The 24,866-nt window shown below is 42.6% G+C and overlaps 2 protein-coding genes across 5 annotated transcripts in view; both read left to right on the top strand.

The window, feature by feature from the left end:
* LOC140201358 (rho guanine nucleotide exchange factor TIAM2-like) overlaps positions 1–24,866 on the top strand; it is a 278,281-nt gene that overhangs the window by 117,711 nt on the left and 135,704 nt on the right. The window lies entirely within an intron of this gene.
* Positions 19,679–24,080, top strand: LOC140202003 (histone H2A, sperm-like). Its single transcript, XM_072266872.1, has 2 exons — positions 19,679–19,782; positions 23,726–24,080. The coding sequence occupies exons 1-2, from the start codon at positions 19,679–19,681 to the stop codon at positions 24,078–24,080; spliced, it is 459 nt and encodes a 152-aa protein (XP_072122973.1).

The following is a 24,866-nucleotide window of genomic DNA, read 5'->3' on the forward strand; positions in this document are numbered from 1 at the left end:
TCTCTATCTTCTCTAAAACATTGAAACCTTTGAACATTAAGCATCCATTCCAGTCCCCTCTTTGCCTAATCTCTGTTATGGCCACAACTTAATATGTTCCACGTAATGATCCATGCTCTCAGTTCATGACCCTTAACCTTAGTACTTCTAACATTAAAATAAACATACTTCCACCAGTTTGTTCCATTGCGCCCATTACGTTGCTCCAGCCTGTTCTACCGGTTATGACATCTACCTTCCCCTCAATTGATCCAATTTCTGACCTGCTGCTCTGATTCCCATCCTCCTGCCAAGCTAGTTTGAGAAATCAATATTCATGTCATCAGGTTGGAGGCTACCCAAACAGTATATAAGGTGTTGTTCCTCCATCGGATCGGTGAGACCCAACGTAGATTGGGAGACTTCTTCATTGAGCGCCTGCGCTGCATCCACCAGAACAAGCCAGATCTACCAGTGGCCACCCATTTTAATTCCACTTTCCATTCCGATATGTCCATCTATGGCTCTTTCACTGTTGTGATAAGGCCACACTTAGGTTTGAGGAGCAACACCTTATATTCCGTTTGGGTAGCCTCCAACCTGATGACATGATTATCGATTTCCCAAACTTCCAGTAACGCACCCCTCTTCACCATTTCCCATCCCCCTTTCCCCCTCTCACCTCATCTCTGGTGCTCTTCCCTCCTTTTCTTTCTTCCATAGCCTTCTGTCTCTTTCACCAATCAACTTCCCTGCTTTTTACTTCATCCTTCCCCCTCCAGGTTTCACCTATCACTTCGTGTTTCACTCTCCACTCCCCCCCCACCTTTAAAATCTAGTCCCTAGTTTTTTCTCCAGTCCTGTCAAAGGGTTTCAGCCCAAGACATTGACTGTACTCTTTTCCTAGAAGCTGCCTGACCTGCTGAGTTCCTCCAGCATTTTGTGTGTGTTGTTAGAACTTGCTTTGTTTAGTTCATGCTGCTATTAATTTTATCTTTAAGAATTTTGGAATATTAGTACGACGAGGGAGCAGTTCTATTTTTGTTCAAAATAAAATAGCTTTTCTGTTAAGAAAATTAGGCATTGACTATCTTCATGCAATTCTTCTGTATTTGCTAATCATTAGCAATTCTTCAACTGTAGGTGATAGACTCTGAGCCTTATCCATTGACCCTCACTGTAAAACATAACCAGTAACTAGTTATCAGGAGTGGGCAAGCATGGCTGCTCTATTGTTAACTTCCTGTTACAATGTTGGCTGTGGTCCAGTAACAACAGTGAAAGAACTGAGCAGGAGTCTGTGCTTTGTGTGGCTCAACACCTCTACCTGACCGATTGCCAGGAGAGTAAAATATTAAAAAGTGTGTCGTTGTACAGTTTATCATTTATATCACAAACATGGATCATGCTTCATCTGTTTATTGTCTTTCCACATTAGGCGTGAAATGAGGGACCCATTGACTGGACTGGGAATGACTTTTTCGACACTTTGATTTTTCATTGTATCACCTCCTATATTATTTATGCAATGCTGGAACATCCAGTTGCTTTCAGGGCTGCGATGGTGGCTGGCAGACTTTGTGAATAAGGTTTTAATGTTTTTCTTTGTGAGTACTGCCAAACTGGATAAACAAATATCATTTTTTAAATTCAGAGGTCAGTCTCAACTTATTGAAAATATTGATTACATGCCAAGTTCTGAAACTAAATCTTGCATCAACAAAAGGAAATCCTTTCCAGTAACTTGCAATAATACCTGTTTACCCATGGGTCCTTGTATTATAGAGCAGGGCTCTTTCCCAAAGCTATGTGAACAACTGATTGCTGGAGGTTTGGTGAGGTGGGGCATGGTGATAGGAAGGAAATTACAGAACTATACACCCTTGTGTCTTGCATTGTAAGTATGTGTAGCTTGTGTTTATGTAGTGCTTTTCATTATCACAGGATGTCCAAATCATTTGCAGTTGAAGAATTTTTCTCAAATGTAAATGGCTGTTAACACAGATGCAAAAACAAGCTTTTTCGATCATGTACCAAGTATGTTCGGTTTCTTATACAGGATGGTGCTAGCCATGTTTATTTGATCTGCAGATGTATATGATGTGGATGAATTTTGCATTATGTTAATAATTTTCTGTACTTCTGGATAGACCATTAAACCAAAGTTCTATCCTCAGGTGATGCAAAAGTCCCATTGTTGTTGTTCATCCATCGTTGTCGTCGATGAAGACCTCAACACCATTAGTCACTTTGAGACTGGATGCGGTGTGTCTGAAGATGACTGGTCAGGCCAATTCGGGCACGGAATGTCCTGGCACATGTTGGGCAGACACGTGTAGGCACTGCAGTTGTTGCGCTGGTGGCTCTGGACTTTCGTAGCTCATGCTTATGTTGCGCTTCAGCAAAGCGCCTTGCTTCAAAAGCTTGACAGGCCTTATGGATAAGGCTGCGCCAGGTAGGGCAGTTTTGTGACAGCGTTTCCCAGGTGGTCGCATCTATGTCAAGCGACTTCAGGGAGGCCTTTAGTGTGTCTTTGTAATGTTTCTTCTGCCTTCCATGTGAGCGTCTTCTAGCAGAGAGTTCCCCAAAAAGGAGCTGCTTGAGTATGCGCTTGTCCAGCATGTGGATGACAGGACCTGCCATCGGGTCTGTGCTCTCATCAGCAGTGTGTGGACTGATGGTAGACTTGCTCTAGAGAGAACTTCAGTGTCTGGTACTTTGTCTTGCCATCTGATGCCTAATATTCTGTGAAGACAAGTCATGTGGAAATGGTTGCACTGTCTTGCATGCCTTTGATACACAGTCCACATTTCACAGGCATACAGCAGGATAGTGAGTTCCACGGCTCTGTAGACCTTCAGTCTTGTTGCTAGACTGATTCCTCAGCATTCCCATACAGTTGAGCGCAGTCTACCGAAAGCAGAACTTGCCTTTGCTATTCTGCAATTAACTTCTGTGTCAATAGTCACTGCTCGGGAGAGGGTGCTGCCAAGGTAAGTAAACTGGTCCAACAGCCTGTAGTTTCTGTCCTTTGACTGTGATTTTCACTTGTCATAAACGACATCTTTGCAATTGGTTATTCAGGAATTCACTTAAAACTGACCATCTAACCATTAACACCAGACTGGAAGTTTGCTCCTCCTTTTTGTTTCAAAATACTTGCACGGTAAATTATTCAGGTTGTGCAAGTTTTTTATACCAAAGCAAAATCTTTCGTCGAGTATCTTGGATGTAATTTGGTGACCAAAATAATGGACAAAATGTAAAGACTGTAGGAATCTGAAGCAGGAATAGGCCACTGGGCCTCTTGAACCTGCTCCATTATTTGATATCACAGCTGATCTGATTGTAATCTCAATTTCAAATGCCTATCGGCATATGGTAACCTTTTACCTATTACTTATGAAGAATTTTTCTAACTCTTTCTAACTTTGACTTAAACATCCATAAAATTATACTTTTCCCCTCTGTGGAATAGAAATCGGACAAACTATTTCTGTATTGTGGACAGACAATTATCTTTAAACAGAAATTCCTAGTTTTAGATTCTCCCACAAGTGGAAACAATCTCTTGTCTCTGCTGTTTTCAAGGCTTTTCTGAAACTCTCCTCCATCTACAAAACCCAAAATGTTCCAAGGTCAGGAAGGCAGGTTTCTGCTCGTTATGTTTAGACTTTTAAATGCATAGATAACTGTTGATTTATGAATCAAATAACAGAACAGTGGTCAAAAGGGGAAAGACAATTTGGGCCTGTATTTATTGGAGTTTAGAATGATCAGGAGTAACCTTATTCACACAAATAAATTCATAAAGAAGCTGAAGCAATTTTTTTTCCCTACTTGTGGGAGAATTACAAATAAAGGGATGTGGGTGCAAAGTTAAGGGCTCGTCAATTCAAACTATGGTGCATAGAAACTTCTGTGATGGGCAGTGAATCTCCAGAATTTTCTGCTATGGAGGGTGATGGAAACCTGGTGATCAGATATATTGAATACTGGAATAGATAAATAAAGGAATTGAGTGAGGGTTATGGAAGACTGGCATTTACGAGGAGATGTATCCAGCATAGATCAACCATGCTCATGGTGAAGGGTATGGCAAACCTGAGCAGCTGAGTGACCTGCTTCTGCTCCTGCTTTCCTGTATTTACAACTGTTTCTATAAACCTCTGTCATTGTATCCCAGTTTCTGTATTCATTTATAGCCCCCCCCCCAGTTTAGCACACAACAGAATTCAACTTCTATGAAAATACTGTCAATGTTCACTGTCAATGCTAAACGTATCTACCGTTTTCCACGCTCCCACCAATTATAAAGGGATGAGACTGTGTGATGTCTGTTCACCACCGAATGATCCTTGGGCCTCTTAATTTTCCATCGATGGGCAAAGATACTAACGAAGAATTTTCTGAGGTGTATAAATCAGATAGTCCAGTGCATTCATAATATATGAATTAGGAGATTATTTAAGACTTTGTTCAGAGCAAAGTTTTTACCATTATAAATTTGTGATTTTTCTCTCATGTACTAATTACAGTGCCTATAAAAAGTATTCATCCCCCCCCCCCCCCCCCCCACCCGGGAAGTTGTCATGTTTTATCATTATATGACATTGAATCACAGTGGATTTAATTTGGCTTTTTTTGGCACAGATAAACAGAAAAAGACTCTTTCGTGTCAAAGTGAAAACAGATCTTTACAAAGTGATCTAAGTTAATTACAAATATAAAACACAAAATAATTGATTGCTTAATTATTCATTCCCCCCCCCCGCCCTTACTATGACACACTGAGACATCACTGGTGCAGCCAACTGGTTTTAGAAGTCATATTATTAGTTAACTGGAGGTCTGTTTTTGGAGACCTGTGTGCAGTCAAGGTGGTTCAATTATTATAGTAAAAATGCACCTGTATCTGGAAGTCCAACTGCAGGCAAGTCAGTATCCTGGCAAAAACTACACCATGAAGACAAAAGAACACTCCAAGCAACTCCACGTAAAGGTTATTGAAAAGCACAAGTCAGGAGATGGATACAAGAATATTTCCTAGTCAGTGAATATCCCTTGGAATATCCTTTTGGAATATGGCACCACTGCAAACTACCAAGAGCAGGCCGTCCTCAAAAACTGATTGACCATGCGAGAAGAGGACAAGTGAGGGAGGCCACCAAGAGACCTATGACAACTCTGGAGGAGTAACAAGCTTCAGTGGCTGAGATGGGAGAGACTGCGCATACAACAACTGTTGCCCGGGTGCTCTACCAGTCGCAGCTTTATGGGAGAGTGGCAAAGAGAAAAGCTCACATGAAATCTCGGCTAGAGTTCACCAGAAAGCATGTGGGCGACTCTGAAGTCAGCTGGAAGAAGGTTCTATGGTCCGATGAAACCAAAATGGAGCTTTTTGGCCATCAGACTAAATGCTGTGTTTCATGTCAGCCGAACATCGCACATCATCAAAAACACACCATCCCTACCATGCTGGTGGCTGCATCATGCTGTGGGGATATTTTACTGCAGCAGGCCCTGGAAAGCTTGTGAAGATAGAGGGTAAAATGAATTCAGCAAAATACGGGGAAATCCTTGAGGAAAACTTGGTGCAGTCTGCAAGAGGCTGTGACTTGGGAGATTTGTTTTTCAGCAAGGCAGTGGTCCCAAGCATAAAGCCAAAGCTACACAGTAATGGCTTTAAAAATGGCAAAGTTAATGTCCTGGAGTGGCCAAGTCAGACTCCAGACCTCAGTCCAATTGAGAATTTATGGCTGGACTTGAAGAGGGCTGTTCACTCATGATCCCATGCAATCTGACAGAACTTGAGCAGTTTTGTAAAGAAAAATGGGGAAAATTGCAGTGTCCAGATGTGCAAAGCTGATAGAGACCTATCCACACAGACTCAAGGCTGTAATTGCTGCCAAAGGAGGAGAAGATGGTGGTGCGACGGCAGCGTGCGCGGCCTCTCCGGTGAATGATGTCTGTTATCTGTCAAGTAGGGGACCATGCACAATTCTGATTTGATGGAGACGGACGTGAGAGTACGGAGGAACATTTGGAAAACTTCTGAAATGCCCACTTTGCTGCTGCTGCTACTGTGTGGTAACCGGAATCTCCAGAGCAGAAGGCCCCGAAATCCTCAGCTTTGCGGGTTTCAACAGCCGGAGTGAGGTTGAAGGCGCTCGGCAGAGGATGGCGCTTGGGAGGCTGTATCAGAGAGGCTGGTTGGAGGCTCGAAGTTTTCGGACGGACTGACTCAGTGTCGGCTGTGGTCGGCTGCTTCCAAGGCATCGGCAAGTTGACGGTGCCTGGAGGTTTATGGCAGTGAGTTTCTCCCTTTTGCCACCTGCTGTTGGGGACTCGGGAGTCGATCGACTCGGGGACTTTGAGACTTTGTTTTACAGTGCCCATGGTTTGTTCTTCATCAATTTATGGTATTACTTTGCACTGCTATAACTGTATGTTATAATTATGTGGTTCTGTCAGTGTTAGTCTTTGGTTTGTCCTGTTTTCTGTGATATCACACTGGAGAAACATTGTATCATTTCTTAATGCATGTATGCATTTCTAAATGACAATAAAAGAGGACTGAGTGTTCTCATAATCTAATTACTAAATACTGACTTGAAGCAGGTGAATACCTATGCAGTCAAGTATTATGTGTTTTTATGTTTGTAATTAATTTAGATAATCTTGTAGAGATCTGTTTTCACTTGAATAAGAAGGAGTTTTTCAGAATAAAAAAAAAGCCAAATTAAATCCACTGTGATTCAATGTTGTAAAACAATTAAACATGAAAACTTCCAAGGGGGGTGAACACTTTTCACAGGCACTTTAGTTTTCGTTGGGTGCAATGGCAAAGTGTGACAGAAGTTGCAGAAATTTTCCAAGTTGAGATTGTGCTAAAGTTTCTATGCATAAATTTGGCATAAATCAAAGCAATTCATTATTATACAAAATGTTAGGGAGTATATTACAGGAATGTGCTCTGGCTGTTTAATCTAATTGACAATTTGTGGAGTAATTGGTTTGATCTGTAGCCTTAATTAATCAGTTAATTGAAGGTAATTTTTAATGCTGGCTTCATATGGTGTACTTAAACAACATTCTCTTTGGATAATGGTTTGCATGTAACACCTAGTTGATGTACTTCTGTTTGCTAACCACATTTGGTAAAAGCTTCTTCTTAAACTAATCCAGCTTGGATTTCATCACCTGCACCTACTCAGGCATTGTTAAGTACTACCTTTCCTGTTGTACTACTTCTGCAAAACCACCTGGCAGAGGGTTAAATTTCTCAGGTTGCAGGTGTTTGGCACAAGTTGTGAACACTAACATCAGTCCGCACTTGAAGGAAGGGCATTTGATGCACACTTTGAGGAATGCTTTCAGTTTCTGATGACTTCAGCACCAGAAGAGAACTGTTGGTTTCTGAATCGTTTACTGCATGTAGAATTTTCCCTGACAATACACATTATCTACCTTCAGGGAGCAACAGTATTAGTTCTGTTGTGGAGAAAAGACAAAAGTTTTCTAATGTTAAATTGCCAATAGGATTCTTGCAATTGAACAAATGGATCAAAATCCAATCTCCCTGTAACCTTGTGCCTATGCTTGGGTACTGGATTTGTAAAATTTTGCCTGTGGAAGGCATAGCTTACTTGTCCTCAGACAGACGTATCTTCTCTGGTTGTTCAAAAGAAAAATGTCCTCGGCAGCGTTATAACAAAAATATTTTGCTGTCACAGAAGTAGCTCCTTCAAAGTTTTTCCAGTGCTCATGTTTCCAAGATTAAATCCAATCATTGTAACTTATCATGACGATTACATGTATGCTATGTAAACTGAGTGTAAAATAAAAAGTTGTGAACAGTTCTTAAGGGTTGGGTTGCCTCCATTGTAACATTGGAATTAATAAAACCTTTTTGCTGTGTAGGGGAATTGTGTTATTTACTTTAGTGATTGAAGTGTAAGTGCAGTCGAGTTAGGCCACGAAGAGGGCTGTGGTAGATTTTGTAACACTACAGTGAGTAATTAAACTACTTAGTTCTGAAGTTTGATTAACTTAAAAGTGGACAGCTTGTAGATGGATGACATTCCGACTGAGAGTCTGGTTTGCTATTATTTGAAGAAATGCCTTTTTAGTTATGAATACAGAATTATTGAATCTGTGTTAGTACATTTTTGTGAATTTATAAGGGTGTTTAAAAGTATATTTTTAACTGTGCACCTTGTATTTTCTCCTCTGAATCCAACCCACACCTACCTGCATACTGCTTCCTGTATTTTAACCAGATCTTCTTTGGGTAATACTCAAATACTTTTTACAAAGATCTTCTGGGAAAAATCATTATATTTTGCTTAACCTTGAAATAAAACCTCTGGTCGATCTTCCAGATATGGAATAAGTAAGTGAATGATAATGGTGTGCAAAAAGACTTAACATGAAATCGTTAGGACAGACTGTTTGTCTCCATCATCTGATTAACTTTTGATTATATAAATATATTACACTTAGTTATTGCTTTTAAGAACACTGAATTAGTTAATGAGTGGCTAAAAGCTGCCTGCTGTGCATTAATAACACAGCACCTGTGTCCTTATTAATATGCTAGTGCTTTAACTCCTATGGGAATATTGGTTACATGAAAGAACCCATCCATTTTCAGATTTTCTTTTGATTTCAAACTTAGTAATGGAGCAACAAAGCAAATTAAGGAATTCTTTCATTCCTGAATTACCACCATATCAATTTTAGGCGGAATAACCAAGTTTTTTTTTGAAAAAAAAGTTTATAATGCTGTGATAGTAATTGATTTAGATTTTAAATTGACATTGCTGCATTACAAAGTCTATTCATGGGAAAAATTTACAGACAGGTGATAGACTTCCAGTAAAATTGCCTCACCCCCACTGATTCTGGTCTCAGCTGCTGAACTGGAGGGCGGCTTTGAGAAAAGGTGGGTCTCAACATGCAGGGAGCAAAGGCTGAAAATAGAATGATGTTAAATGCTACAGTGCGTCATATGCTGTTGGAAAGATGGGGTATGAGAGGTGGTTTCCTGGTTTACTTTTCTGATTTCAGGATAGACATCCCTTGTGAAGTTAAGGTAAGAAAGGACCTCTGGAGAAATTAGATTATTTACCTTCAGTGGGATGTATCCATGAATGCACTTAACAACTGAGCCTTTGAGACAGAGAATTCTCAGCTCTTCGTAAAAGAATATTTCCTCATGTAAGCTGATCCCTTACCCTGAAATGACAACTCTGAATTCTCAGTCTCCAGCTGGTTGAAAGTATTGTTTAATCCCTTAAACCCTTGTATGTCTCAAGAAATTAGTTCAAATGTGTGGCTTTGGAACAAAAATATTCTCATCAGATCTGTGTATATGTTGCATTTCATTCATTAGAAAATGACAAAGTTTAGAAGCAGTTTGGTTTGTCACTTGTTTAAATGCACAATATCTCTGGGAGAAGAGGGTTCATAAAAAAGTCTGATGCAAGTAGGTGCCAAAAGAAAGTACTTTCATTTATACTGAGTCGCTTTAGGTGCCAGGATGACCAACATGTTTCAATTATGTTGTATTGTGGGAAAATGTGGCAGCTAATTTGCAGACTGTGAGGTCCCACAAAGCCATGATGTTAAAGACTGATGTTGTAATCTGCAATTTTGCAGTAACTAATATTTGCCTAGAAAGCAAGAGAATTTGCATGCTTCTCAACGGTGTCCTGTTTTGCATCTTCTGAGAGGGCAAATGAGATCTTGATTGAACGATTCATTTAAAAAAAATTGGTGCTGCAAACGGCTTCTTCGGAACTACACCAAGTGCCAGGGAAAAAAAAATAATGTGCTCAAATCTTTTGGATGCACTTTGAAGCCAGAACAGTCAATCATGGAGGCAGGGGTACCACAACTGAGTAAAGTTTGCAACAGAGCGTCAATCAATGTTAGTTCTTTGTTTTACAAATGGTTCAGTAAAGTGACGAGTGTTAATCTGGTGGCGGATGAATTTGAATCCAGTAACAATAAAATGGTTCAAATTTACTTGGTCCATCTCAGACACTTTTCTCTACCTTTTCTCCATTGCGAGAGACAGGAAGATGACTTGACCTCTTTCACAAACCCACTTACTCTTGCAGTTATTTTGGCTGTACTTCCATCCACAATGTCACTTGTACATGTGCTATTTCCTTCTGTCTCCACCACATTTGTTATAAGGGTAAGTTTTCCATTCTTGAACATCTGAGGTAGCCACTTTGTTTTTAAAAGAAAGTGTTTCCCTTCCCCAACAATTGATGCTGCCCTCATCTGCATTTCCTCTATTTCCTGCACACCTACCCTCACTCCATCCTCCTGCCATCATAACATGGGTAGGGTTCCCCTTGTCCTTACCTACCAGTCCACCAGCCTCCATATACAGCACATCGTTCCTCTATAACTTCTGCCACCTCCAACAGATTTTACCACTAAACATCTTTTTTCCTCTCCACCACCCTCCGCTTTCTGTAGGGAACAACCTCGGTGTAACTATTTTGTTTACTCATTTCTTCCCACTGATCTCCCTCCTGGCACTTGCCCCTGCAAGCATGACAAGTGATACACTTCACCTCCCTCACCACCATTCAGAGCCCCAAACAGTCCATCCAAGTGAGACAACACTTCACTTGCAAATCTGTTGGGGTTGTCTACTATATCTGGCACTCCTGGTGCAGCTTCCTCTATATCAATCAGACCCGATGCAGATTGAGGGACCACGTTGTCAAGTACCTTTGCTCTATCCACCACAAGAGGCAGGATCTCCCAGTGGCTATCCATTTCAATTTGATTTCCCATTCCGAGATGTCTGTCCATGGTCCCTGAGATGTCTGTCCATGGTCCCTGAAATGTCTGTCCATGGTCTCCTTTACTGCCATGATGAGGCCAGACTCAGATTGGAGGATTAATGACCTCCAGCCTAATGGCTTTCTCTAACTTCCAGTAATTTCTTTTCCTTCCTTCCCCTCTTTTTCTATTCCCCACTCACCCCTTCTTTTCTCTTCACCTGCTCATCACCTCCATCTTGCTCCCTTCCTCCTTTGCTTTTCTTCGTGGTCCACTGTCCTCTCCTATCGGATTCCTCCTCCTGTGGCATTTTACCTCTTCCACCTATCACCTCCCAGTTTCTTTCTTCAACCCCTCCCACCATCACCTTATTCTGGTTTCTGTCCTTCTCAGCCCAAAATGTCAAAATAGTTATTCATCTCCGTAATGTTGCTTGGCCTACTGATTTCCCCCGGCATTTTGTGTTGCTCACTGTTAAATAATCATTGCATTCCTAAGGACTGCACTCAGTATCAGCTGGTATTGCCGGTTGCTTTGATTACGTTATGGAGCTTTTTTAAAGACATTTGTAATACTGCGTTTTTGATGTGCTTTAAAATTGATCAGAACCAAGGACAAAAAAAAGATTTAATTATCTTATGTCTGTATATCTTGCAGTTGAATATCTTGCAATTTTGCAGTTGAGCAGTTCATGTAAGCCTGTGGAGAAAGGTAAAGAGAACCTGTGGGAACATAAGAATCTAATTCAAAATTATTGTGATGGGTCTATTAGTAATAAAGATGACATTAAATGTACCTATTGACATCTGTTGTATTCTGCATTCAAAAAGTCACCCAACCTGGTCCTAACAAGCACATAACAAGTGCAGCCTGGTTTGTCGTGTCAGAGTTACATAGAACGTAAATTTATCCGGTTGTGTTATAGCCATGGAGTCACAAAAGCAGGCCCTTCAGCCCATCATGCCCATGCTGACCATCTACAGTAATCCTATTTACCCACACTGAAGGTCCTTAGCCTTTTATGCTTTGGCAACTCAAATAAATTAATCTCAAAGCTTCTTAAATGCTTTGATCGTCTACTCTAACTTGTTTTAAATTTGTGCACCTCTATCAGGTCACTCCTCTGCCATCTTCTCTCCAGGGAAACAAACCCAGTCTAACAGTTTAATTCTGGTCAGCCCATGATTGGAAGGATATGGAGGCCTGGTGAGCATGCAGACGAAGTTTAACATAGCACTGGACAGGCCCGAACACCCATTGTGTTGTACTGATCTTGATGTCAGTTTATACTAAATGTCCTCTTCTGGTGTATCCACCTTTCCCTTCATATTCATGTGTCTAGCTAAAAGCCTCAGGAACTCCAAATTGCCTGCATCCACTACTGCTGGTAATCCATTCCAGACACCTATCATCCCTATATATAATAAAACCTCTTCCCCTCCTCCTCTCGTCCCTCATCACCTTAAAAGCATGTCCTCTGCTGTTCAGCATGTCTACCCTGGAGAAAAGGTTCTGACCTCTCAAGTTCTCTGACTGGTCTCTCCTGAGCCTCCGATGCTCTGGGGAGAACGATTAAAGTTTGTCCAGTGTTATAGCTCATTCCCTCTAATCCAGACAGCATCCTAGGAAATCTCGTCAGCATCCTTCCATCTGCCTCCATATCCTTCCTCCAAAGGGGTGATCAGAATTGCACACACCACTTAAAATGTCTAAAGTTTTAAATAGCTGCATACAACTTCCTTGCTGCTCTACCAACAAAGGCGAGCGTGCTGTTTGCCCCTTTTACCACCTTGGCCACTTGCATAGGCAGATCTATTGAACACTGGAGCAATGCTATTAAGGGAGCTACTATTAACTGTATACTTGCTCCTTTCATTTGACCTCCCAAAGTGCCACGCTTGCCTGGATTGAACTCCACTGGCCATTTTTCTGTCCACATCTGTAACTCATCTATATCCCACTGTATTCTTTAATAGTCCTTTACGGTGTCCACGACTCCACCAAACCTGGTGTCATCTACAATGTTGCTTACCACCCATCCACAGTGCATTCTCAGAATCGTGTTTTATTGTCGCTGTCTTGCATAACGAAATCTGTTTGCGGCAGCAGTTCAGTGGAAAGGTGTAAAGTTGCAAAACAGGCAAAAATAGGGATAAACACGAGATTCTGCAGATGCTGGAAATTCAAAGCAACACACAAAAATGCTGGAGGAACTCAGCAGGTCAGGCAGCATCTATGAAAATGAATAAACAGTCCAAGTCTCAGGCCAAGACCCTTCTTCCGGACTGGAAGAGAAGAGGGAAGCTGCCAGAATAAAAAGCTGAGGGGAAGGGAAGAAGGACCAGGTAGGTGATAGGTGAAGCTAGGTGATTGGGAAAGATAAAGGGCTGGAGAAGAAGGAATCTGATAATGGAGGAGAATGGACCATGGGAGGAAGAGAAGAAGTGGTGCACCGGTGTTCATGGTTTCATGGACCATTCAGAAATCCAATGATGAAGGAGGGGGAGGAAGCTGTCCCTGAATCATTGAGTGTGGGTCTCTGATATACTCCTTGATGGTAGTAATGAGGAAAAGATATTTCCCGGATGGTGAGGGTCTTTTAATGATGGATGGTACATTTTTGAGGCACTGCCCCTCGAAGATGTCCTCTGGTGGGAAGTGTTTTGCTGTGATGAGTCTACAAGTTGCAGCCTTTTGTGATCCTGTGCATTGGAGCCTTCATACTAGGATGCAGTGTGTCCAGTCAGAATACACTGCACCATACCTGACAGAAATTTGCAAGTCTCTGCTGACATTCCAATTCCTCTCAATCTCCTAATGAAGTAGAGCCACAGTGTGCTGGGCACAATACAAGACAGATAGATTCCTGAAACCTACAATCAACTCCTTTGTCTTGCTGATGTTTCATTCAAGTTATCTATTGATATACTGTATATTGCAAACAATGCAATTCCCAGTATTAATCCTTGCAGAACAACACTGGCCAAGGGCCTCCAGCCTGAATAACAGCTGTTCACCCTCCTGTCTGTCTTGTATGAGCAACCAATTCCCAACCCAAAGTTACAATTCACTCTGGATCTCATACGTCTTTATCTTCTTAATCAACCCACTGTCAGGGACCTTGATGCCTTACAAAGGTACAAGCAGATAATGTCTACTGCCATGCCATCATCAAACACCCCTATCACCTCCTTAATCAAACTCTGTTTGTAAGGCATGACCCACCCTGCACAAAGTCATGCTGACTGTCGCTAAGCAAGCAATGCCTTTCCAAATGCGCTCAAATCCTCTCCAATAACCAACCTACCACTATAGAAGTTAATACTTAATGCTAAATTGAAGAATATATCTGGGTGAAACTCAAGCACAACGTCTTGAATCAGAATGTTCATCATGATGGAGAAAGATTTTATTTTTGTGATCAACTTTTCTTAGGATCTTGTATAACTGCATGATTATAATTTTGTGCAAGCTTGTTATGATAGTGCACCCTCTACTGGTGATCTTTTTATACTGCAGTTTCACAGATCAGCTGAGGGTATTGCATTGTAGGAACTGCAAATACAAAAAGTATTTGTTGTCCATATGATCTGAAGTGTAGAGTGTTGATAACATTGTAGCTGTGAAAAAGAATTGCACCACATCAGTCTAATTTGATTGTTTATCTGTTCAAAGTATGCATGAATCATTAGGCTTGCAACAACTCAGAATATTTTTTAAAAATAAAGTAAGCCAGCACAAAATAATGTGAACTTTTAATGTACCACATTTGGTTTTAAAATGTTTGTTTTGAAGTTGAGCCAATTTTTCATGCACAGATTCTGTATTAATTGCCATAGTAAATGTGTCTCCATGTGGTTCTGAGTTTTAAATCAATATATTTTTAAAACCTTGCAGCTATGCCTTTTTTGGGGGGGAAGTTGTTTTTGTTGATTACAGTCTGCACATGTACAATGGGTGTACTTTATTAACTGTCCAGGCTGTTCTGTCTTTATTCTCTGCGACATGCACAACAATTCAACCATTGATCCAAATGGAGAAGAATAATCCTTGCCATCTGCTTCTATAGATTTTAGGATCCTGGGTAAGAGCTGCAGAAGTGAAGTATGCAGAGGGGCTAGGATTTGTGGGGCTATGACAGCAATTGTTTGCAACCCAAAGAATGAAAAGTGTCTAAAGTCTGGCAGTCTGCTATGAGTTTCATGCAACGGGTGAGGTTATGTGGTCGTTGGTCCCATATCGTAAGCAGTGGAAGAAAATAGATTCAGGTGTCCGGCAACAAAAGTGCAGGCTGAATTTCCAACAGACTCCTGACAATCCCCTAGATAACCTGCCTTGCCCCCTGCTCTGTTCAAAATGAAATTTTGCTTTTACAGAATCAGAACCAGTTTTATTATCACCGGCGTATATCGTGAAATTTGTTGACTTATCAGCAGCAGTTCGATGCAATACATAATATGGAAGAAGAAGAAAAATATATAATAATAAACAACTAAATCAATTATGGTATATGTATATTGAATAGATTAAACATCATGTAAAAAAACAAATAATATTTATTAAAAAAGTGAAATAGTGTTCATGGGTTCCTGAATCACTTAGTTGTGCCTTCAGGCTTCTGTACCTCCTACCTGATGGCAACAGTGAGAAAAGGGCATGCCCTGGGTGCTGGAGGTCCTTAATAATGGATGCTGCCTTTCTGAGACACTGCTCCCTAAAGATGTCCTGGGTACTTTTTAGGCTAGTGCCCAAGATGGAGCTGACTAAATTTACAACTCTCTGCAGCTTCTTTCGGTCCTGTGCAGTAGCCCCACCATACCAGGCAGTAATGCAGCCTGTCTGAATGCCCTCTATGGTACATCTGCAGAGGTTTTTCAGTGTATTGGTTGACATACCAAATCTCTTCAAACTCCTAATTAAGTACAGTCACAGTCTTGCCTTCTTCATAACTGCATCAATATGTTGAGACCAGGTTAGATCTTCAGAGATCTTGACACCCAGGAACTTGAAACTGCTCACTCTCTCTCCACTTCTGATCCCTCTATGAGGATTGGTATGTGTTACTTCATCTTACCCTTCCTGAAGTCCACAATCAGCTCTTTCGTCTTACTGACGTTGAGTGCCAGGTTGTTGCTGCGACACTACTCCACTAGTTGACATATCTCACTCCTGTGCGCCCTCTCATCACCACCTGAGATTCTACCAACAATGGTTGTATCGTCAGCAAAATTAAAGATGGTATTTGAGCTATGCCTAGCCACACATGGGTATCGAGAGAGTAGAGCAGTGGGCTAAGCACAGACCCCTGAGGTGCACTACTGTTGAGCGTCAGCGAGGAGGATATGTTATCACCAATCTGCACAGATTGTGGTCTTCCGGTTAGGAAGTCAAGGATCCAATTGCAGAGGGAGGTACAGAGGCCCAGGTTCTGCAACTTCTCAATCAGGATTGTGGGAATGATGGTATTAAATGCTGATCTATAATCGATGAACAGCATCCTGACATAGGTATTTGTGTTGTCCATGTGGCCTAAGGCTGTGTGAAGAGCCATTGAGATTGTGTCTGCCTTTGACCTATTGTGGCGATAGGCAAATTGCAATGGGTCCAGGTCCTTGCTGAGGCAGGAGTTCAGTCTAGTCATAACCAACCTCTCAAAGCATTTCATCACTGTCGATATGAGTGCTACCGGGCGATAGTCATTAAGGCAGCTCACATTATTCTGAGGTGCTGGTGTAATTGTTGCCTTTTTGAAGCAAGTGGGAACTTCTGCGCATAGCAGTGAAAGGTTGAAAATGGCCTTGAATACTCCCGCCAGTTGGTTGGCACAGGTTTTCAGAGCCTTGCCAGGATTTCCATCAGGATCTTCAGCCTTGCGAAGGTTCATCCTCTTTAAAGACAGCCTAACATTGGCCTCTGAGACAGAGATCACAGGGTCATCAGGTGCAGCAGGGATCTTCACAGCTGTAGTTGTGTTCTCCCTTTCGAGATGCTGAGTTTATCTGGTAGTGTAGTATCACTGCCATTCATGCTATTGGGTTTTGCTTTGTAGGAAGTAATGTCTTGCAAACCCTGCCACAGTTGTCGTACATCCAATGTTGCCTCCAACCCTTATACTCTATTCTTGGTTGGTGCAACTGTAACGAAACCCAATTTCCCTCAGGATCAATAAAGTATGACTATGACTAACCTCATTCGAAATTGTCTCTTTGCCCTTGAACTAGCCCTCTGCTTTTTGTTTACCATATTCTTTGTTTCTCCCCCCTCCCCCCCCATGTTTTCATTATATTTCAGCCTGACTTACCTGACTTTCTCATCAAGTCTCTTCTCTGCATACCACTAATATCAACACTGTACCAAGTCTTTAATTGCATGAAAGCTCCCCAGTTCGACCATCTATTCCAGAAAAGCAAGACACCATTCAGTCTTCACTTTGCTTCCCAATGCCTGCATTAATAATGTATTAATAACAAATTGGGGCAAGAATAGGCCATTGAACATCAGGATTAGGGAAGTTCCTCTCTACCAACACCAATTTCTGGCACCCTTCCCTTTCATGTCTTTTTGTTCCTCTATCAATCTCTGTATGTACTCAGTGAGTGGAGTCCTCTAGGATAGAGAATGTCAATGATTCACTGCTTCCTGTGTGAAGAAACTTCATTTCTGTTCAAAATGGTTTATTCCCTGTTCCGAGGTAATGCCCCTGCATCTTAGTCTTTTCCCTAAAGAAGCATCCTCTCTGCTTTCGAACCTCATAAAAACTGTAAAATTCCATCAGATCTTTTTCATTCCTGTAAATTCAGCAAATACAGACTTACTGTAATTGTTAGAACAAGGTCTTATTATCTAAATGTAGGAACTAGGTTTACATTTCGTGAAGGTGGACTGAAAGGGAAAGGAGGAGATGGATATTAAGAGGGAAATTTGAGTGTCTGAAGCCTTGGTGATGGAAGATGTGATTGCTAGTGATGGAGTGACAGAGCTGTACTGCAAAATAAATGAGAAATGGAGAAAGACACAGATATTAGAAGACTGTAGGCCAGAGACATCACAGGGGGAATTGCATGAAGGATTTGAAAGAAAAGAAGAAATGTTTAAAATTTGAGACATTATTTAAACAGGGCACAATGTAGACCAATGTGCTGGGTGAACAGTATTTTGTGAGCATAAGAATGCTGGATGCAAATTTGGATAGTCTCCAGTTTAGAAGGTGTTTGAACAGCACTATGTTGCAGTCCTCACCATGGTGTTCTGAGCATGTAATCTCCTCAGGACCTGTCAAACTGTGTTACTTATTAAATATGTGGAGGATACAGATTTGTGAAAGATATTTATTAATTAAAGTCACACTTTTAAGAGCTTTAAGATTTAATTAGTACATGTGACTATTACTCAATCTCAAAAGTCATTGATTTATTGGGAATAGGCATGGTTTTATGCAGGGAAGGTGATCGCTTCCAAAATTGATTTGAGTCTTTTGAAGAGATAACAAGGATGATTGGTGTGGGTGATAAATGGGTTTTAGTGAAATTTTTGATAAGATCCCACAGGATTGATCAAAGGTGGAGGTATATAAAGTTTTGGTAAAATTAGTTTGGCCATAGAAGATGGTGGGTTGTGGTGGAAGGGCGTTATTCTGTCTGGAGGTTTGTGACCCGTGGTGTTCCATGAGGATTGGTGCTGTCACCTCTGTTGTTTGTGGTTACAAATAATTTGGATGAAAATTTAAGGAGACTGATGAGTAAGTTTTCAGAAGAGACAAAACTTTTCAGAGTTGTGGACATTTGTAGCAAATTTGCTAAAGGATCATCAGGATGTAGATCAGTTGGAAATTTGGGCAGAGAAATGGCAGATGGAGTTCGATCCAAACAAGTGAGTGCTGCATTTTGGAGATCAAATATAAGAAAATAAGTATACAGTAAATGGTAGGACCCTTAGGAGATTTGATGCACAGTGGGATCCAAGTTCAATGCTCCCAGAAAGTGACAACAGAAACAGATGCTAGAGAAGGCACATTCATACTTGCCTTCATCAGTTAGGGTGTTGAGTATTAAAAACTGGGAAGTCATGGTACAGTAACCTAAAACTTTAGTCGGGCCATACTTGAAGTATTGTGAAGTTCTGGTCACTGCATTACAGGAAGGAGGCAAAGGCTTTGGAAAGGATAAAGAGGAGGTTCACGGGGGTGTGAGCAAATGTGCATCTTTTACCTCTTGAGGCATAGATAGGTTTGATAGGCAGAGTATTTTTTTCCCAGGGTAGAAATTTCAAATTCCAGAAGAGCCTTGGTCTAAAATGTGTGGGAAATTTAAAGGAGATTTGCAAGACAGTTTTTTTCCTGAGTTGTAAGTGGCTGGAACGTGGAAGTGATTAGTGCACATACAATAGGGGCATTTGGACAGGAAGGTGAATAGGCAGGAATGGACGGATATAGACCATATGCAGATATATTAACATCATGGTCAGCACAGACATAATGGGCCAAAGGGCCTGTTCCTGTGCGGCACAACTCTGTACGTTGATATGGATGAAGGGTAGATTGATTTATTCAATAGTTACACTGATATTAATACAAGGGTGCGGAAGCAAAGTTAAGGTTGTGATGATGATCAAAGTAAGTGACATCATTGTAAAGTCCATTATGTAACGGGTTTTCCTTCTGCATTAAGCAAGGTTACCACCAGTTCTAGAATAGTTTGGGCCAAACCTCCAAGACTGTGGGCTAACTCATGAAGTCCAATCCCAGGGCAACTATTTGTTTTTGAAGCACCCACTCCACCCAGCAAAATCTGACAGTGCTATTACAGTTTGAGAACTTCCTTCTCAACAGTTGGAAGCTGCTACTGTGGGAGACAAGGTATTTCACTGTTGAGAAGGAAGCTCCTGCCTTAAAATGGACTTGGAGAGCTTCCAATATTACCTGCTAGTCAGAGAATTCGTTCCGAAGACCGACTACAAAGCTCTCAGCTGGATCCACAGTGCACGCATCATGCGATGGTACCTGGCTCTACAACCATTCCATTTCAATATCTGTCACAAGGCAGGCTGTCTCTCCTGATTGTCTACCTTGTGCAATCCAGAAGAGATGGGGGGTGGGAGGGGGGAAGGAGGTGTTGTGACAGAACAGGTTGGCAATACAAATTCTCCCTATAACCTTGCCTCTTTGTCTCATTAGTCGCTCCTCCTCATTCTGTCCCTGGTCTAGCTTTCCTGGTAGTTCGCATACTTTGCACTCCTGTTCTACAGGTCTTGGGAGTTCACCATTTAAACACCCCAACAATCGCTAGCTTGGCTTATCAAAACAATCCCCTTCAGTTAATGTGCTCTACTGGTTTATAACTCAAAAAAACAGGGATTCAGGACACAGGCATTCCAAACAGTCTCATTTATTTTCACTCAGACACCGTTTCATCGGTTGTAGACAGCAGAACGGCCCCAAAAGACCCGAGGGACAGTTTGGGGTGTCCGAAAATTAATACATGGGTTAATGGGAGCAGATGTACTATACCTTACACAGGCAACATCACGGGGGGGGGGAGGGGGAGGCATTATTCACTTATATTCATCTGAGCATGTGGACACTGGGTTTAACTAAGGCATTTGTTGCAGAATAAAACTGTAGGATGTTAGGATCCCTGATTAAAATATTCCAATTCTGCACTTGAAATAATTATTATGGTCTGGTCACATGCTATCTCCTCCCCCGCCCCAGCTAGCAAGGCTAGAAATAGGAAGATAATGTAGCTAAATACATGGCTAAGGAGTTGGTGCAGGAGGGAGGGCTTCATGTTTCTGGACAATTGGGCCTTGTTCCAGGGAAGGTCGGACTTGTTCTGGCAGGACAGGTTGCACCCAAACCAGAGGGGGGGACTAACATCCTTGTGGGAAGGTTTACTAGTGCTGCTCCGGGGGGGGGGGGTTAAACTAGATTTGCAGGGGGAGGGGAACCACAGTGTTAGAGCAGATGGTGAGGTGGAGGAGGATAAAGGTCATGCGAGAACTGTAAGTATAGTGCATGGAGTAAAGCCAGATCTAACATATAAAGAGGCTTTGAGGAAAGAGAAACAGAATAAAGGGTGTAAAGGTAGTAAGGTAGAAGGGCTAAAGTGCATGTACTTCAATGCAAGAAGCATCAGGAACAAAGGTGATGAACTGAGAGCTTGGATACATACATGGAATTATGATGTAGTGGCCATTACAGAGACTTGGCTGGCACCAGGGCAGGAATGGATTCTCAATATTCCTGGATTTCAGTGCTTTAAAAGGGTTAGAGATGGGGGGAAAGGGGAGGACGGGTGGCATCACTGGTCAGGGATACTATTACAGCTACAGAAAGGGTGGGTAATGCAGCAGGATCCTCTTTTGAGTCAGTATGAGTGGAAGTCAGGAACAGGAAGGGAGCAGTTATTCTATTGGTAGTATTCTATAGGTCCCCCTGTTAGCAGCAGAGGTACCGAGGAGCAGATTGGGAGGCAGATTTTGGAAAGATGCAAAAATAACAGGGTTGTTATCATGGGTGACTTTAACATCCCTCATACTGATTGGCACTTAATTAGTTCCAATGGTTTAGACAGGTCCAAGTTTGTTCAGTATGTCCAGGACGGATTCCTGTCACAGTATGTTGACAGGCCCACCAGGGAGAATGCCATACTAGATCTAGTATTAGGTAACGAACCGGGTCAGGTCGCAGATCTCTCAGTGGGTGAGCATCTGGGGGACAGTGACCACCGCTCCCTGGCCTTTAACATTATCATGGAAAAGGATAGAAGGACAGGAAAATTTTTAATTGGGGAAGGGCAAATTATGAGGCTATAAGGCTAGAACTTGCGGGTGTGAATTGGGATGATGTTTTTGCAGGGAAATGTACTATGGACATGTGGGCGATGTTTAGGGATCTCTTGCAGGATGTTAGGGATAAATTTGTCCCGGTGAGGAAGATAAAGAATGGTAGGGTGAAGGAACCATGGGTGACAAGTGAGGTGGAAAATCTAGTAAGGTGGAAGAAAGCAGCATACATGAGGTTTAGGAAGCAAGGATCAGATGGGTCTATTGAGGGATATAGGGAAGCAAGAAAGGAGCTTAAGAAGGGGCTGAGAAGAGCAAGAAGGGGGCATGAGAAGTCCTTGGTGAGAAGGGTAAAGGAAAACCCCAAGGCATTCTTCAATTATGTGAAGAACAAAAGGATGACAGGAGTGAAGATAGGACCAATTAGAGATAAAGTTGGGAAGATGTGCCTGGAGGCAGTGGAAGTGAGCGAGGTCCTCAATGAATACTTCTCTTCGGTATTCACCAATGAGAGGGAACTTGATGATGGCGAGGACAATATGAGTGAGGTTGATGTTCCGGAGCATGTTGATATTAAAGGAGAGGAGGTGTTGGAGTTGTTAAAATACATTAGGACAGATAAGTCCCCGGGGCCTGACAGAATATTCCCCAGGCTGCTCCATGAGGCGAGAGAAGAGATTTTTGAGCCTCTGCCTAGGATCTTTATGTCCTCGTTGTCCACGGGAATGGTACTGGAGGATTGGAGGGAGGCGAATGTTGTCCCCTTGTTCAAAAAAGTTAGTAGGGATAGTCCGGGTAATTATAGACCAGTGAGCCTTACGTCTGTGGTGGGAAAGCTGTTGGAAAAGATTCTTAGAGATAGGATCTCTGGGCATTTAAAGAATCATGGTCTGATCAGGGACAGTCAGCATGGCTTTGTGAAGGGCAGATCGTGTCTAACAAGCCTGATAGAGTTCTTTGAGGAGGTGACCAGGCATATAGATGAGGGTAGTGTAGTGAATGTGATCTACATGGATTTTAGTAAGGCATTTGACAAGGTTCCACATGGTAGGCTTATTGAGAAAGTCAGATGGCATGGGATCCAGGGAAGTTTGGCCAGGTGGATTCAGAATTGGCTTGCCTGCAGAAAGCAGAGGGTCGTGGTGGAGGGAGTACATTCGGATTGAAGGGTTGTGACTAGTGGTGACCCACAAGGATCTGTTCTGGGACCTCTACTTTTCGTGATTTTTATTAATGACCTGGATGTGGGGGTAGAAGGGTGGGTTGGCAAGTTTGCAGACGACACAAAGATTGATGGTGTTGTGGATAGTGTTGTGGATAGTGTAGAGGATATGTCGCAGATTGCAGGGAGACATTGATAGGATGCAGAAGTGGGCTGAGAAGTGGCAGATGGAGTTCAACCCAGAGAAGTGTGAGGTGCAAACACAAGGAAATCTGCAGGTGCTGGAAATTCAAGCAACACACATAAAAGTTGATGGTGAACGCAGCAGGCCAGGCAGCATCTCTAGGAAGAGGTACAGTCGACATTTCGGACCGATACCCTTCGTCAGGACTAACTGAAAGAAGAGCTGGTAAGAGATTTGAAAGTGGGAGGGGGAGATCCGAATTTATATGAGAAGACAGGAGGGGAGGGATGAAGCTAAGAGTTGGAAAGTTGATTGGAAAAGGGATATGAGAGGATCATGGGACGGGAGGCCTATGGAGAAAGAAAGTGGGAGGGGGGAAGCCCAGAGAATGGGCAAGGAGTGCAGTGAGAGGGACAGAGGGAGAGAAAGGAGAGAGAGAGAAAGTGTGTGTGTGTGTATATATATATATATATATATATATAAAGAATTATAATATATTATAATAGTAATAAATAAATAACAGATGGGGTATGAGGGGGAGAGGTGGGGGAGCGGAAGTTAGAGAAGTCAATGTTCATGCCATCAGGTTGGAGGCTACCCAGATGGAATATAAAGTGTTGTTCCTCCAACCTAAGTGTGGCTTCATCTTTACAGTAGAGGAGGCGGTGGATAGACATGTCAGAATGGGAATGGGATGTGGAATTAAAATGTGTGGCCACTGGGAGATCCTGCTTTCTGTGTCAGACAGAGCGTAGGTGTTCAGCGAAACAGTCTCTCAGTCTGCGTTGGGTCTCGCTAATATATAGAAGGCCGCATCGGGAGCACCGGACATCTCGCTCGTCCCGGGCCCGACTGCAGTTCCTGGTGGGCCGTGCTCACAGGCTCCTGAGAAAGGGTAACTATGCTGAGCGTGTGGGTGCCGAAGCCCCGGTCTATCTGGCCGCTGTGCTCGAGTATCTGGCAGCTGAAATCCTCGAGTTGGCCAGTAACGCAGCCCGGGACAACAAGAAAACCCGCATCATCCCCAGACACCTTCATCTGGCCGTCCGCAATGACGAGGGGCTCAACAAGCTGCTGGGAGGGGTAACCATCGCTCAGGGCGGGGTGCTGCCCAATATCCAGGCCGTGTTGTTGCCCAAGAAAACCGGCAGTGCCAGCAAGTGAAGTGACAGAATCTGAACCCAGTGACCCTCTGCCATAGTTGGATGCATCAGCAAGGGAGATGAGGCTGAGTACAGGGCTACGGTAGGAAACTTTGTCACATGGTGTGAGCAGAATTATCTGCAGCTTAATGTGAAAAAGACTAAGGAGCTGGTGGTAGACCTGAGGAGGGCTAAGGTACCGGTGACCTCTGTTTCCATCCAGGGGGTTAGTGTGGACATGGAGGATTACAAGTACCTGGGGATACGAATTGACAATAAACTGGACTGGTCAAAGAACACTGAGGCTGTCTACAAAAAGGGTCAGAGCCGTCTCGATATTTCCTGTGGAGACTGAGGTCCTTTAACATCTGCCGGACGATGCTGAGGACATTCTACGAGTCTGTGGTGGCCAGTGCTATCATGTTTGCTATTGTGTGCTGGGGCAGCAGGCTGAGGGTAGCAGACACCAACAGAATCAACAAACTCATTCGTAAGGCCAGTGATGTTGTGGGGATGGAACTGGACTCTCTGACGGTGGTGTCTGAAAATAGGATGCTGTCCAAGTTGCATGCCATCTTGGTCAATGTCTCCCATCCACTACATAATGTACTGGTTGGGCACAGGAGTACATTCAGCCAGAGACTCATTCCACCGAGATACAGCACAGAGCGTCATAGGAAGTCATTCCTGCCTGTGGCCACCAAACTTTACAACTCCTCCCTTGGACAGTCAGACACCCTGAGCCGATAGGCTGGTCCTGGACTTATTTCATAACTTACTGGCATAATTTACATATTACTATTTAACT

The sequence above is a fragment of the Mobula birostris genome, chromosome 8 (assembly GCF_030028105.1).
Source record: "Mobula birostris isolate sMobBir1 chromosome 8, sMobBir1.hap1, whole genome shotgun sequence".
NCBI classification, from domain to species: Eukaryota; Metazoa; Chordata; class Chondrichthyes; order Myliobatiformes; family Myliobatidae; genus Mobula; species Mobula birostris.

What these genes read in the sequence shown, in the direction of transcription:
- LOC140202003 (XM_072266872.1), top strand. Translation starts at nt 19,679, where the DNA reads ATGGACTTGGAGAGCTTCCAATATTACCTGCTAGTCAGAGAATTCGTT. An exon ending in AGTGCACGCATCATGCGATG is followed by an intron (nt 19,783 to 23,725) that starts GTACCTGGCTCT and finishes AATATATAGAAG; the next exon opens with GCCGCATCGGGAGCACCGGA.